Source organism: Camelina sativa, chromosome 8 (assembly GCF_000633955.1).
Source record: "Camelina sativa cultivar DH55 chromosome 8, Cs, whole genome shotgun sequence".
Classification (NCBI taxonomy): Eukaryota; Viridiplantae; Streptophyta; class Magnoliopsida; order Brassicales; family Brassicaceae; genus Camelina; species Camelina sativa.
The window spans coordinates 5,747,348-5,763,864 of record NC_025692.1 but is presented as its reverse complement, the minus strand read 5'-3'; the positions used below and the strand labels follow the sequence as shown (position 1 = coordinate 5,763,864).

The 16,517-nt window shown below is 34.6% G+C and overlaps 3 protein-coding genes and 1 long non-coding RNA gene across 4 annotated transcripts; 2 read left to right on the top strand and 2 right to left on the bottom strand.

The window, feature by feature from the left end:
- LOC104706357 lies at positions 6,976-9,012 on the top strand. The gene is made up of 2 exons (XM_010422544.2): positions 6,976-7,569; positions 8,695-9,012. Exons 1-2 carry the CDS (start codon positions 7,099-7,101, stop codon positions 8,851-8,853), a joined length of 630 nt encoding a protein of 209 aa, XP_010420846.1. The 5' UTR covers positions 6,976-7,098; the 3' UTR covers positions 8,854-9,012.
- On the bottom strand, positions 10,047-10,557 carry LOC104706356 (uncharacterized protein At1g15400-like). Its single transcript, XM_019229135.1, has one exon. It carries the CDS (start codon positions 10,482-10,484, stop codon positions 10,158-10,160), a length of 327 nt encoding a protein of 108 aa, XP_019084680.1. The 5' UTR covers positions 10,485-10,557; the 3' UTR covers positions 10,047-10,157.
- On the bottom strand, positions 12,141-13,304 carry LOC109125890. The gene has a single exon (XM_019228671.1). The coding sequence runs from the start codon at positions 13,302-13,304 to the stop codon at positions 12,141-12,143; it is 1,164 nt and encodes a 387-aa protein (XP_019084216.1).
- LOC104706355 lies at positions 15,663-16,513 on the top strand. The gene is made up of 3 exons (XR_754433.1): positions 15,663-15,771; positions 16,207-16,320; positions 16,431-16,513. It is a non-coding gene; the product is annotated as an uncharacterized LOC104706355 (long non-coding RNA).

Here is a 16,517-nt window from a genome sequence, read left to right as displayed (position 1 = left end):
TTTTTTTTTTTTTTTTTTTTGTTGACAAAGCATGAATTTTCATTCAATCTAAACCCCATCAAGAGGTGAGTTCTTACAAGAGGATTCAAGATAGACAAAGAAAGTTAAAGATAGAGGCTCCATGAGCTTAACAAAGGGATTTTCAAACTGAAACAGTTTTACAATATTTGAGAAGTCTATTGGAAACACAACAGATTCGTACTTGAAGTCAGGCTTCACGAAATCATTGACCAGCGGATTGCAAATGAGCTTGAAAAAAGGTGTTCCACGGAAGGAACACTTATGGGGTTTGTCGCCAACATGAGAAGGTTCAAGAGCATAGGATCAAAGTCCTTTAAGCTTTTAGGAACAAACCTCAGGATACTAGATGAAGCTATAATCGGGAGTCACAGGTAATGGGAGTCAAACCATAAGAAAGCACGTGGGTCATCCTTCATATGGCAATGAAGATAAATGAATTCCACACAAAGCTTGTAATCAGTTCGGTCCTGGAAAATGTCAACATACCCAAACTTTCGATCTAAAGGCGGTAGATGAAACAAGAGATCAAAGGGTTTAAGGATAGGGTTCAGGCAAGCTCGACAAACAAATCTATCAAGCAACTTTGGAGACACCAATGTTCTGCTACCGAGGAAACCTCGTCTTGACCAAGCAGAGATAATTGATACGTCCATAGAGATGCAAAATAGCTCTTGATTGGGTTCAGGGAACATGTGAGACGGAGCAGGGCACTTGAAAAAGTTTCGGTAACCCCAACTTCTATGAGATGGGGTCATAATGCCGTTATTTTTCAAGCTAATCCAACCATAAGTAACAACCCTAGGTGAATCTAAAGGCAAGGTTCTTAGATAGCTTTTGTACCAACATAGCGACATTGAGCGATCATATTCTAGTTGCAGTCTTCAGACAAGTAGAATCATGATTCGGTAAAGAGAGAAGCTAACGAAGGAGTACAAATAAGAAACTGATGGAGCAAACCTGGACTTTAAGAGAGTTAACTTTGTGTCACACCTTTTATAAATGGGCCTCAATTGGATTATAAGTGGGCCTAAATCCAGCTGGTGAGAGGGGTAGGTCAAACGGAGAGCACCAATAGGGATTAGGGTTGCGCCGCCATCAGCCCTCAACTTTGTCGTCACCGGAGCAGGCATCGGTCGGACCCCCTCGGACAAGAAGCTTTCCGAGAGCTCACAAAGGATTCTGGAGAGGTCTGGTTGAAGCGCAGTGAGGGGGGTGGAGACCAGAACCGATGACGAGAACCAGAGAGGAGAGGCTTCAATGAAGACGAAGAGAGAACCAGTTTCTTTAGATCTGAGCAAAACGGGTAGATCTGCGTCAAAGCCGGAAGTTGGAGCACAACTGGTTAAGGAGGGTTCTCTTGGTTTCAGGTTCGACGGAGAATGGATGGGCCGAGTTTGAAGCGAGATAGATTTCATCGGAGAGTGCCTCTCTCCTCTCGTTGATGAGAATAAGCGGCCGTCGAACATAGATATACATGTGATGGGACGAAACGATTGAGATAATGGCCATAAACAAGTTGAAACAAAGAGCTTTGGGAAATAGAGTACAGTAGAGAGACAAGAGTCCCGACGCCGGCAAGGTCCCGACGCCGGCAAGCAAAGGCTTTGCCAGCGCCGAAGAGGGTGGTGTGTTGAGGGGTCTCGATAGTCGGGACAGAGAGAACTCGGGCACTTTCACTCCATGTCTTTCTAAAATATCGTATACACTTTCTAAATTGTTAGGATTACCCTTTTCCCATGTAATTACCGGTTTACTTAAAAGTTGTCTCTCATGGTCCTGCCAAGATCCAGCGCCGCCCCAATCGGACTACCACAAATACAGAAAGTAGTGTGCCTCGCGAGATGCTTCTAGGCTGGACCAGCGGGATGCGCTGAAAGAAGCTCATAGGCATTGTGGCATATCCATAAAACTAATATGTCTCGGCACATATTATATATAATTAATAATTTTAAACTTATGCTAGATAGCTAGCATTAGAAGAGGAGAGAATTGGATAGATATATGTATTATATAATAATAAATATTAAATATTAAATAATTTTTACATTGTTTTGAATTTACATTTCTAAAATATCACATATATTTAAACTATATATGAAATAAACTGCAAACTAGATAATAAGATGTTTACTAAGTTATTCATTTCATTAATATATTCTTAACTCAAATTTATTTTTTACAGTTTAAAATGATGATTTTTTTGTTCTAAAGTTAAAATGGATTAAAATAGAACTGAATGAAGATAATTTACTTGAGAGCCAATAATATGGAATAAGGAAAATGCACCAATCATGATGAAGAATAAACACATGTACGAAAGAGAAAATACACTACTAAATAGTTTGTAATTCTTGGACTAATGAATTAATGATTATTGTTCCACTAAATAACAAAATTTAAGCGTGATAAGTTTTTTTTGTTAGTCATCCTACTATATTAATTGGGAAGTACAAATATGAAACTAACCTTAAAATGTGTAAAAAATTACATTCAATTTCCATTAGAAAAATTAATTAAGATTAATTAACTAATTTAAATAAATATAATTAATTAAAAAAATTCAAAAAACACATAGATCAAATATTAAAAATCTAAAAAAATATTTTCTCTCTCTAATAAATTATGGACAAAATTACTAAATTTTTTAAAATATATATATAAACCAATCAGAATTTTAAAAACTAAGATTTTATATCCAAGTATACAATACAATTATTATAATAACTAAATTCGAAGATTTTGTTAAGATTTCAAATTATGATTCTTCTATCATCTTTATTTTATTTTATTTACAAATTGTTTGGAATTTTCATATAATACTTATGATTAATAAAATGCATATTTTTTTTTCTGCATATGTTGTGATTTGAATTTTTTAAAACGAAGATATATTACTTAATGTATGAAAATGTGTGTTTTAATTTCCACATTGGCGGGTTGGTAAAACTAAATTTATGTAGATGATAAATTAATAATTTTTATTTTCTCACAATTATAATATTAAAATTACTATTTTATATTTCACAAAATAATGATGCAAATACAACCAACAAACAATATAAAACTGTAATAATACGTCAAAAATAAAATACTATAATATTCTAAAATAATTTGTATTCAAATAGACTAATAGATTTACAGAACAATTAAAAATAAATATTATCTCAAACAAAGTAACTTTTTAAAAAAATTAAAACAATAATTTTTATTATTATATTATAATTTTTTTTTAAATGTTGACCCGTGCTTTAAGTATGGGATATCTCCTAGTTTACAATTAACTAAAAAGGTATAGAAAACTATTAAGGTTTATTATATGCATACAATATTCATATATTTTTCTTATACATTTTTGTGCTATATATTATTATTTAATTTTGTCTTTAATTATATTTTAGGTTTTTTTGTAAATTAGTATAGTTTAGTGAAAAATAATTAATAGAAAAGTATACAAATTATTGTAGTCACTAATTTAGTTTTAATGTTTTTAGTTATTTGAAAATATATACTATATTCTAAAATTGATTAACAATTTCTAAAATTTTAAATAAGATTAATCCTAACATATAAATTATAATTATATTAGGAAAAATGATTGCCATGTACGCCAAGTATATGCCAACACATCGCCACATATACAAACAATATAAATGTTTTACTAACTACACGAACTATTGTCATTACATACGGATATGCATAAACAAACATAAGTTATGTGTACAATAACATAACCATCTAGTTATGATATCTTCTTTACCGGAATCCAGTGTTGACTGGTATTTACCGGCTTTGACAATTTTTTTTTTTTTATAAACAACAAAATAATTACAGAACTTTACTAAAAGATTATATAATAAAATTTTACTACAAAATAGTATAACAAATATACATTTTCCTTTTGTAAATTCAAAATTTAGTTTTTAATTTTATACCATATTATATTTATTATATACAAAAGGGAAATGTATATTTGTTATATACCATATTATATTTGTTATAATACTTTGTAGTAAAAATTTATTATATACAAAAATTTCCTTTTTTATATAACAAATATAATATGGTATATAACAAATGATGAGACATATAATCTTTTCTTAAAATCTTTTGGCTTAAAAATGTTCATAGACTTTTTATAATTGAGTCTAATTTGTTATATTGTTTTTTTTTTGTCAAAGTATATTGCATCTTGCAATATTTAAACTTTGATTTATCATTATTTGTTATATAAAAATATTTAATAGCATGCTACATAATAAAATATAATAGAGTATACAAATGATATGGTATAAAATTAAAAACTAACTTTTGAATTTATAAAAATAAAATGTTTATTTGTTGTATTATTTTGTAGTAAAAATTTATTCTATAATCTTTTAATAAAGTTATGTAATTTTTTTTTACTTTTGTTGTTTATAAAAGATAAATAAAATTTTTATTTTTCTGGTCAACATTGGTCAATGCCGGTCAATACCGGATTCCAACAAACAAATCATCGGATTTAGATGGTTATAGGTACACATAACTCATGTTTGTTTATGCATGTCTTTATGTAATGACAATAGTTTATGTAGCTAACAAAACATTTATATTGTTTGTACGTGTGGTTATGTGTTGGTCTATATTTGGCGTAGTTAACAATTATTTTTCTTTTTTCTAAGAAAGTTAGATTCATCTTAGCTCTACCAAATTATTCAAGTTATGGGATTCAAATCTGAGTTCCTTTTTGGTGAAATGATGATTTATTACTTTGTTTATAAGCTTAATTCTTATCATTTCCACCTTGTAAAACACCACCACATCTCTGGTAATTTTGTATTTTGTTTTGTTTGTTTTTTTCAAATTAAAGCAAACGAATAAGCTGATGGAGTAGTCTCAGTTTTTTTTTTAAGTTTGTATTTTTTTAATAGTTTGCATTACACATTTTCCAACTTGAAAGGATGGTGAGGCTCTAAGCTTTATCAAACTATTCAAGTTACGCCATCAAGTTTCCGATGGTCTGAGTTATTATAGCAGAAAGTTTATGGCTGTTTGAAACAACACGTATTTATAATTAACTAGCTAGTTATGTATTTTAACTAATTAGGTATGGATATATATATATTTTTTTTGTCAACCATTAGGCCACAACATACCGGTTCATTAGCCTAATCCTTATATTCGTAGAGAGCGGGACTCGATCCCTGGTGTGATGGTGCCTTGTGCATTAAGGACTTACCTTTGACCACTGTACTAAAATCACTTCACTCTAAATATGTATTTGTAGCTAGCCATGTGTTTGCTATATCAGCCACTCACTAGCATAAACATGACCAATATAAATTGTCAATCGGTCGCATACCGTAGTGGCAGTCTGTGCCAATATATGTTCATTTATGATAACAAGCAAATCTATGGTCATACATACATGCGCACTAAAATTCACTGTGGTTACTTCTTTGCATTTTTGAAACGATTGACCACACATTTATATATCACTATGTTATAACCACAAACTTAATCTGTGGACATGTGTGATTAATATTTGATTTAAATACTACAGATTTACCCCCTTGGCCACCAAAAATCTGTGGTTAAATATATAATTTTATATTGGAATTCATTTATGTTTTGTTGTACTACCATAAATATTATCAAGATTGCTATCGATTTTTTAAATACACACACCATAAAGAAAACAAATGCACATAAATTCTTAATTAAAAACAAAATTGCGTAAGACCCCTACCAAATTGGTTGGATGAACAAGAGCCAAGAGGGTCCTGATTTGCTGAGCATTAATCGATAAGGGTAACGACTATAAAATATCAGATTCGGGGACCCGGAAAACAGTGTTTGAGAACAATAAGTGTTCTTGTCAACATACAGAATTAACTTATTAATTAATCATACTCTAATATATTCATGTTGATTTCACTAGTTGACAAGAAAATAAGAGGTTAATTTCACTTGACTTAGAACAAAGCCACATGGTTTGATTCTACAAATCACCCCTATTCACTTTCTAAACCACATTACTTAATTTATCTCTGCTCTTATTATTGTCTTAGCTTGGTGTTGATTCGGCCGAGCCGGTTTAATTAATTTGAGGGCTATTAATACCGGTGATTAAATTACGACAAATTTGACTATGACTTTGCAATATCATCGTTTATTATTAGTGTCGATGTTCTGTCATCAATAATTTGATCTAATAGATTTAAACAACAACAAAACGATGATACTACTAAACTGCATTAACAAACAAATATGAAGAAAAAATAAAATAAAAACTATTAAGAGAATTCCAACAAAATGTAGTATATTATGGTGTTATCTTACATATTGAACGGCATGCAAATGACTGTAATAAGAAATTAAAAACCAAATGCAATTTTTGAATTTACTGTTAACTGAACTTTAGATCACAGAATCACTATCTTTACCAATAAGTAAGAAAATAAGATACAATAATAATTCATGTAAATAGAAAACATACACATGAAAAAAGAGATCGCTAGTCAGGTTTCACGTTCTGGTTCTCCTGTGTCATTTTTATCGCTGGTGATCTTCCGTTAGCGCCACACTGTCACTTCAACTAGCTCCAATTGGGAGGTACTGCCTCATTGATTCTGGATATAGGATTATTGCTCTGTTTTTATAGTTTAAGATTTGTGTTTTAGCAAAGCAAGTCCATAAAAATGAACATTGTCCGAGACTCATAATAACCATCATGACCCTTATTAAGATGCTGCTAAGCAAATTATTTACATGTGACTCTAGATTAGTTAATAACTTAATATTTAGTTGGTACACTCTTAGCCAGTTACAATTTTAATTATTATCTTTTTGCAGACCAAACTATATAAAAATAAAAGTTCATAAGAAAATGTTAAATATATATGGTACGCATAGGATGCACTCCATTTTGTTATAATAATTATTATTAAATTTCTTGTATATATTCAATTATATGGAAAGAAATAATAGAGAGAGGACTAGTTTATGTCTCTGACTCTTACGTATAAAATAACGCATATGAGCCACTAGAAGACATCCACTAAATATTGTTACGAGAAAAGGAAAAAAATAACAAAAATGAATGAAGAGAGAACCAAAAAGTCGAAGAAGAAAAGTCTCATGAACTTCTACAAATTCTCCATCACAACTTCGAAGCATTCACTCATAAACCCTAAATCCAAACCAAAGATCCCGATCCCACCATCGATATCTCAAGAAGAAGTACTAGAAGCAAAACCAATCGTCCAGTCGCACAAAACACAAAACCATGTGATGAGAGACATCTTCGAGTTAGAGACTTGTAGTAGAATTAACGAAAGAAAGAGAGGCGGTGGTGGTAGTGCGGCGGTGGAGGGGAGGAAATCGGTGTCTCACGTGGAGAAGGATACAACGGCGAGGATAGCGGCGGCAGCAGAGATGTTGACGGTGAGGATACTAGCTGCGGACATGCCGGGGTTTATGCAGGCACATGCGTTTAGGTGTGCGAGAATGACTTTAGATAGTTTGGAGAAGTTTAGTTCGAAGCACATGGCTTTCAATCTCAAGAAGGTTAGTAACCCCTTTTTTTCCTCTTCTCCTTTTTGTCTCTTTCTCTTATTTAATCATCTATTTACATATGCATGAATATTTCTATATCCCAAGAGTCTGATTTTCATCAAGTAAAGGACAAAAAAGATTTGATAATACCAAAACTTATAATATCCCTAGAATATGATTTTTTTTTTATATTAGTGGAATTACTTCTTTTGTGTGTTTTCATGTTAACTAAAGACTTTTGGATTAGATTGGAGTTTGGTCTATGATTAATCCCGTTTTAGAAATATGAGTAAGTAAAGATGTATTTGATCTTGTATTGGTGTTTTCGGTTCAACATTTTACAGTGTTAGAACGTCTCTAAGTTTGTTGTGTTTGTCCTTAAAATTTGTATGTTAAATTGTTGGAATAGGCATAGAAATTGATGATGAGACTGAGATAGCTTAAATTGGTTTTTTTCGTTCAAGCCACATATCTACGAACAAGTAGGCAAACATCTCATTCTTTATACCTAAAACATCTAAAATTACTTATCGTCGCTAAGTCATTAAAAGGACTACAGAGTATGCTAGGAAAATGACACATCATCCATCTCTCTAAAGCCTTATTATATAACCAATTGCTTTTTTCATGATATTCAATGTCAATATCAAACAAATGACCGGGTGTTCAATGGGCTGCAAATACTATTAGAAAACAATGAATTTATTGGTTTTTTGGATCTACAAAAATAAAATGGATGGAAGAGTGAATATATTAAGAGAATTAAATAAGAAAACAGAGTGATGGGGAAATGGTCCAGCTAATGTATGAAAAGGGCATCAAGGGGAATGACCCAACAGAGCCATGTGGTCCTCTTCCAAACTCTTATCCCTTTTTCTAACTTATTTTCTGGATCCCTCTTTTTGTCTCTCTCTCAATCTTCACGTTAAGGATTGACTATAAAGATCTTTTCGAGAATTATTGTGTAGAGAGACATTTGGTAAAACAAGTCTGACATTCTGATGACATAGTTGAAATTTTAACCAGATCCATTTTCTTGTAAAAAGGATCCAAATTTTCAATTATTTATTTCAGTTTTGTTCACTTGCGTAAGGGATTTATATTGATGTAAGTGAGATATTGTAAAAAAAAATGCAGGAATTTGACAAAGGGTATGGACCAGCATGGCATTGCATCGTAGGGTCAAGTTTCGGGTCGTTCGTGACACACTCCACGGGTTGTTTTATTTATTTCTCAATGGACAAACTCTACATTCTCCTCTTCAAAACCAAAGTTCGTCCTGCTTCTCCCCATTGATTCTTTTTGTTTTTATTACATATTGTTTTTTTTCTTCTCTCGATCTCTTCTTTTTTAGGTTGTAACTTAATACCAATCGTAATCTAAAAGGCTTACTGTAAATTCACTATTACTCTGTTCTTTTTTCTTACTATATATATAATTATGAGTTGAGAACGATTCTTAATTACCTTTTTAGCAAGAAAAAAGAAAAGAAAAGAAACAACGATTCTTTCCTATATGTGTTGAGCTTGTTTGGATTATACGTTAATTTATATGCGCATTCCTTAAAGACTAAAGTAATTATTTTGTTCCTCAAATTGCGATTACATCAACTATTAAGTTGGTCATTATATTAAGTGAACATACATTAGAATCTCAATTTCGAAAAACTAATAGTAGGAGGAGTACATTTAGGAGAGCTTAATGTAGCAAAAAGAATCCTTGGTACTTGATTTTCACTTCTATATTATTCCTCGTTGTAACCAAACAACACTTTTAAGTCTTGTACAACATCAAAGTTAATCCTAAGAGGACCTCTAATACAACGAGTAGTAGAAGATAAGTTTTGTTTTAATAAAAAAGAACTTAGCATTGGGAGTATGAGTTTCATCGAAAAGCCTAACTAATTCCGGGAGAGAGTAGGCATTTTTTTTGGGTAAAGAGTCTTCCATTAATACACCAACAAAAAAAAAGGATCCGGTCCGAAACCTAAGTAACCAGGTGTCATTGCACAATAGTATCACACGTACGGTGGAATCCAAACCGAGGGGTGTAGCCAAAAAAAAATCCATGGTCATAGTCAGCTTACGTACCACCACGCTCGATCGGGTTTACAAATAGAAGTTCTTGTCAAGTTTTCCTCTTTTCTGGATCTTTGTTTTGTGATTTCAACAAAACAAGAAAGCTACAAATTTTTTGGTAGATCAGAATTTATCAATTGTCTTTATACATTATTTTCGCTACGTATCATACCTCTCTATGTACATTCTCAGAAAGACCATTCAAACTATTTGGTCTCCGGGCTTTAGCACACAATGACTCATTCCAAAACTAATTCGCAGAAACCTCTTTACATGAGAAATCGATGATAGCACGCAAACAAAACACATTCGTAAGAGATAATCAATCAACTCTCCAAACGTCATATCATAAACCAAAAAAAAAAAGAAGCAATCCTTCGCTTTAATTAATTTTGAATTTATGAAAATAACCAAATCCTGAATATAATAATGTCATCAAGATCAATTGTTGTGATTAATAAATATGAATAAATTACAACTTATTGATAATCTAATTATAAACCTCCAGCGCTTGATCTTGTCCTACCTCTGCTTTCCTCTCCGGCCGTTAGACGAAAACAAAGAACAAAAGCCACAACCAACGGAAGATATCTTAGGAGAAGGTGGATCCAAAGCTGGAGATATCTCCCCAAGTACTCTTGCGCCACCATGGCCACGTCCTCCGTCTGATGCGCTACGTTGCACCGGTGGAGGCGTACTAGCCGCCATTGATCCGTCACGATGATCGTTGTTCAATTCTTCTTGTCTTTCCACGTTGGGACGAATCTCTCCACTCACGAACCTGTCATTCCAGATGAGTCCCGACGATCCTTGTCTCCTAAACGACGTTGTTGATCTCTTCAACGCCATCTTCTTTTCTCTTCTTGTCTTCTTTCAATTGAATTGTGTGATTTTTTTTTGCCTCCCGGAAACTAATATATATTTGAAGAAACGGAAAACAAAGAGAATAATTATGGGAAACTAAGGTTTTTCTTTTTTTGGGAAGTTTTCTTCATAATTTTTGGTTTTTCCTTTTTAATATTTTAAGTTGGAAATTTTCTTTATAATTTTGGTTTTTCCTTTTTAATATTTTAAGTTGGAAGTTTTCTTTTTTGTTTTGTTTACTTTTTCTTATTCAAAATTATTTTCATATTATGGTTTCACATTTGTAGTTAAATAAACAATATTTTAGTAAAATGAGACTGTTTGCCAAAAATAGGAATAGGATAAAACAATTTTAACAAAGAGAGACCTAACTAAATTACTGTTTGTGCAGAAATATTTGATATGTCCTAATGTCTCGAGAAGAGACAAACAACTGCAGTCAGTTGACTTTCTAAATCACCTCTCGATCGAAAAGACAAAGAAAAGAAGAAAAAAAAACAGATCTACATTTGGATATTATCAGTGTTTCCATCCATGCCGAAATGTTTTCTAAGAGATTAGATCGAGAACCCTTAATTCCGATGTTGTATATAGCACAAAAGGAGTAAAACTTCGGCATAGTAAAGTGACAATTTGTAAATATAGTTTAGCATTAGGTTAGATTTATCATCAGGAATATGAACCATTGATGATGTTCCTAACTTAGTAACTTCCTATCCTATAGCTAGTAGGAACTAAAAGTTTAGAGACCAAAATCTTTCTTTCTTTTGTAAAACAATACAAGCTAATGGGAAAACTGTCCTCTTCCATTGATCGGTGTTTTCTTATATACAATACAAGAGTCGATTTCACAAAAGGAATCTAAAATATACATTCATGTACAAAATAGAAAGAGACTTTAAGAAGGAGATAACTGTGAGATCTTGCTGAATTTGGAGATCACGTTCTCGAATAACACCCCCCTCAAGCTGGAGCATATGGATTACAAATGCCAAGCTTGACGATGATAGACTCGAATTCACGCCGGCCTAAAGCTTTAGTGAACACATCAGCTAGTTGATCAGTTGTGTGAACCTTGTTCGTATCAACCCATCTTGAATCGCATCTCTTACAGAGTGACAATCAACCTCGACGTGTTTCGTTCGTTCGTGAAACACGGGATTTGCCGCTATATACAGAGCTGCTTGATTATCGCAATGCAAATCCATTGCTTGATCATGAGAAACTCCAAAATCACCAAGTACACCTCGTAACCACTTAAGTTCCCTTGTAGTTAAGGACATACACCGATATTCTGCCTCAGCCGAGGAGTGTGAGACGATGTCTTGTTTCTTGGTTTTCCAAGACACCGGTGAATCCCCGAGAGTAACAAACCACCCACTCAAAGAACGTCTTGTGAGCGGACATCCTGTGTAATCTGAATCACTCCAACCATGCAGCTGCAAGTCACAATCCGATTTCAAAAATATTCCTTGTCCCACTGTATTTTTGAGATAACGAACCACTCTCAACGTTGCATTCCAGTGATCCTCACGAGGCTCTTTCATAAACTGAGACAACACATGCACTGAATACGCCAAGTCTGGTCGAGTAGCTAACAGGTAAATGAGCCTTCCTACTAGCCGTCTATACCGTGTCGGATCAGCCAACAACGGTCCATCGGAAAGAGCTAAGTGATGTTGGTCCATTTTGTGATTCGAACACACAGTGTTTCAGTTCGATCCATTTTGTGATTGCTGCAACAAATGCTCTGTGTTTTGCTGAAAACTCGCTAATATCAACAAATTTCAGAATAGAAAAATCATTTTCATCACCACTCATGTCGATCTCAGCCACCGTACGTAAAACATAGTCTTTTAGCTTGACAGGAGCAGTTTTTGATCGAGTAGATTTTCTGACCTTTTTCCTCTGTTCTCCTGCAGGTGCTTCTGCAATATTTGGGTCTGCCTCTGAAATTTCATTACGACCAGCTCCATCTTCATCGATCCCACTGTCAACATCAGAATGTGAGAGACCAACACTTTCCTCCTGTGACTGATTTTGAGATTCAACATCTCCGTTTGCAACAACAGATCGAGGTAGAACAACAACTTCTGTCTCTTTTTCCAACAAGCCTGTTTGTTTTTCACCCGTTGTAACATCCTCTTCTTCGACATCACAATAAATTTCTGCGTTCCTTGTCATGTCTGTTCCAACAAACTCCGCTTCTCTATTTCCCGCTATTACACAATCAAAATCTTCCATTTCCTGTCTCCATGTTTCTTCTACTTTCTCAGTCAACAAAGGAAACGTATTCTCAACGAACACAACGTCTCTCGACACAAACACTTCTCCACTGGCCAAATCATAAAGGCTCCATCCCTTTTTCCCAAATGGATAACCAATAAAAAGACACTTTCTGCTTCTTGACTCAAATTTATCTCCATGTCGTCTCTGGTTATGCGCATATGCCAAGCACCCAAAGACTCTAAGATTATCATAATTAGGAGAGAACCGATGCAATATCTCATACGGTGTCTTTCCTCCCAATAGACGACTCGGTGTTCTATTTATTAAATAGACCGCAGTTAACACACTTTCTCCCCAAAACTTTGTTGAAAATGAAGACTGAAACAACAAAGCTCTTGCCACATTTAAAATGTGTCTATGTTTTCTTTCTACTCTCCCATTCTGCTGTGGCGTTCCTACACAACTTGTTTGATGAACAATCCCTTGTTCACGAAATTCTGAAGTGAGACAAGTGAATTCTGTTCCATTGTCGCTCCTTACAATCTTGATGTGTTTTCCATACTGTCTATGGATCATTGCAACAAAATCTCTCAAGTTTCTTCCTACTTGTGCTTTGTCACGAATCAAATACACCTAAACAGCCCTTGACTTGTCGTCCACTATGGTTAAGAAATAATATGAATTGCAAATACTAGGAACTCGATACGGTCCCCATAAATCGCAGTGTATCATATCAAAAACATCGGCGCTTTTATTATCACTTGAAACAAACGTATCACGACATTGTTTAGCTTTTAAGCAAGTATCACAAGTCGAAAAATCCCTAGTTCTACCACCAACAGTAGGAAGCAAATCAAAAACATAATTAGATGGATGTCCTAGCCTTTGATGCCACACATCTTCAGCTCCATCCTTATTCATACGCAAAGCAGAAAATTCAATCACACGCCGAAAGAAATACAGCCCATCCTTGAGCTCACCTCCTCCAGTCAGATTCCTCGTTATACGGTCCTGAATCACACATCCTTTATTAGCAATTTGCATCACAAGATCTGACTCAGCAATAAGTTGGGAAACAGAGATCAAATTGCACTTCAAATCTGGGACGTATAACACATTCTTAAGCTTAAACCCATCATCAAAAACAACAGTTCCTTTCTTTCTCGACAAACTATACTCTCCATTTGGCAACCCCACGACACAAGGCAATACATATTTAGAGTCACTAACCAAATCCTCATAACTTGTCATATGGTTAGACGCACCCATATCAAGTACCCAATCCATGGAGATACACTTACCACTTAGGCGAGAGGTTGACCCTTGTTTCTCTTCCAACAACTTAATCAAAGTTGTCCATTGCTCATTGCTCAATCCTGTGTACCCGTTCTTCTCAGCTTCTACACTTGTCTCTCCACCGTCAAGAACAGACACAGCGTTGGCTCGAATGCTCCTACGTCCGCGACCGCCTCCTCTTCCTCCTACCCGTCTGCCACCTCTTGATTTTTCTCCCCACCAAGTTGGGTAGCCAATGATCTGAAAACACGTCTCTGCCGTGTGTCCGGTCTTCTTGCATTTTATGCAAATCAATTTGCTTTTGTCTTCACTTACACCACCTCCACTGGTTCGTGCCACAAAAGCAACTTGTCCTCCTTGTGCTTCTCTTCCTCTCGTCACAGTATTGATCCTCTCGATCGATTTCACCTTTGAGTACACTTGATTCATGTTAGGAATCGGATCAGTGCTAATAATAGACGCCCGCACAGACCCGTACATGTCATCATCAAGACCCAAGAGAAACTGATGTATATGTTCCTCTTCTCTCTTTTTCTCTAGTTGCCCGCTGAGATTACACGAGCACCCTCCACACTTGCACACCAACTGTTTCTCATAATTCATCAAGTCCTCCCAAAGCACTTGAAGCTTTCCATAGTAATCAATTACACTTAGATTACCTTGCCTACAGTTTGCAAGCTCTGCTTTGATCTCCTGAAACCTTGGTCCGTTTCCTTCGGAAAAACGATCCTTGATTTCCTTCTAGAGCTCCTGCGGATCCTCCTTGTTCGTCAGTGTTCTCCGCACCTTTGGTTCAACCGTGTTCAAGATCCACAACGATACCATTGAATTCACCGAGATCCAATCTTCAAATTCCGGTGAATCCACCTTGGGCTTGGGCACGCTGCCATCCAAGAACCCATACTTCTTCTTCACACGAAAGGCTGTTCTCACAGCTTGTGCCCATTCATCAAAGTTCTCTCCATTGAACTGGACTTGTGCGATGATGGCACCGGGATTTTCATTTGCAGCCAATTGATAAACTGGTGCAACACTCTCAATTTTCTGGACAATGTTTTTCAAATCGTTGTTCGATCCCATAGCCATTGCGTGTTTTCAGATTTAGTTATTAGAACCAAAGCTCTGATACCATGTAAAACAACACAAGCTAACGGAAAAACTGTCCTCTTCCATTGATCGGTGTTTTCTTATATACAATACAAGAGTCGATTTCACAAAAGGAATCTAAAATATACATTCATGTACAAAATAGAAAGAGATAACTGTGAGATCTTGCTGAACTTGGAGATCACGTTCTCGAATAACATCTTTCTTTCTTTCGTAAATGGGGAACTAAAAGCACTAGTATGGAGTATGACATGTATGATATATATTATGATCATGGAGCGATCATGCATGAAGCTGGTACTTGGCAGCATTCCAACCCATGTTTTTCCATGCCTTAAAAAAAGCTTTTGCATTTTAAGATTTTTTTTTTTTTCAAATTTTGTTTTTCTCATATTTTTTAAATTGAAAGCTTCCGGTTTGGCTAACCGAACCTCTCCCTTAATTAATTTATTTTTTCATTTGACCAAGGAAAAAAAAAAAAAAAAGTGAAAAAGCCCAAAAACCCAATAAGGCTTTTGACTTTTGTACCCTGTTCGCTCTCTCCCGTCTGTCTGTCTTTTTTATATTCCCCTCACCAACTCGGGGCTCAATTGGGAGCAATCAGCTTCTTCTTCGATTTTTTCCTGTTCGAATCCCCCAGGTTTGTCTCGATCTCAATTTAGTTAGTCAGCAATCACATAACAAGACTGAATTAATTAACCTAAATGTTCTCTTTCTGTTTGTTACAAGACACTTTTACCCTAAATTCGTCATAATAGCTTTAGATTGGTAAATCGAAAATTGTATCTCGAGGTTTTCCCACACAAAAAAAAAAAAAACCCTAATTTCGAGGTCTCTGGGTTTGTTTCTTCCTGTGCTTGTGATATATAATAAGATTTGGCTTTACGTTGAATTATATGTATCTTTGATTCTCCAATCAAATTCTGTATATATATGATAAGACTTGGCCTTACGTTGAGATACAAGTCTTTAAAATGTATGTGACTCTCTGATTCAAGTATTTTACTTATCACACTTAGGTTGACATTCATGTACACTGTCTCATGAAACTGTCTTATTTTTGGTAAAATTTCAGAAGATAGATATACATATGGCTACATCAAGGTTCCAAGCGTTCTTGAACAGTCCGATTGGCCCTAAAACCACCCATTTCTGGGGGCCTATTGCTAACTGGGGTTTTGTTGCTGCTGTATGTTTCTCTTTCCATGTCTTTTTTTTATTTATTATTAATATCAATCCATCCTTTTTTTTTGTTGATCCATTGGATTCGTTTATAGTTTCGAATTGATTTCACTACAGGGTTTGGTGGATATGCAGAAGCCTCCTGAAATGATTTCTGGAAACATGTCTTCAGGTAACATATGTAATAAAGAGATCCCCCCCCCC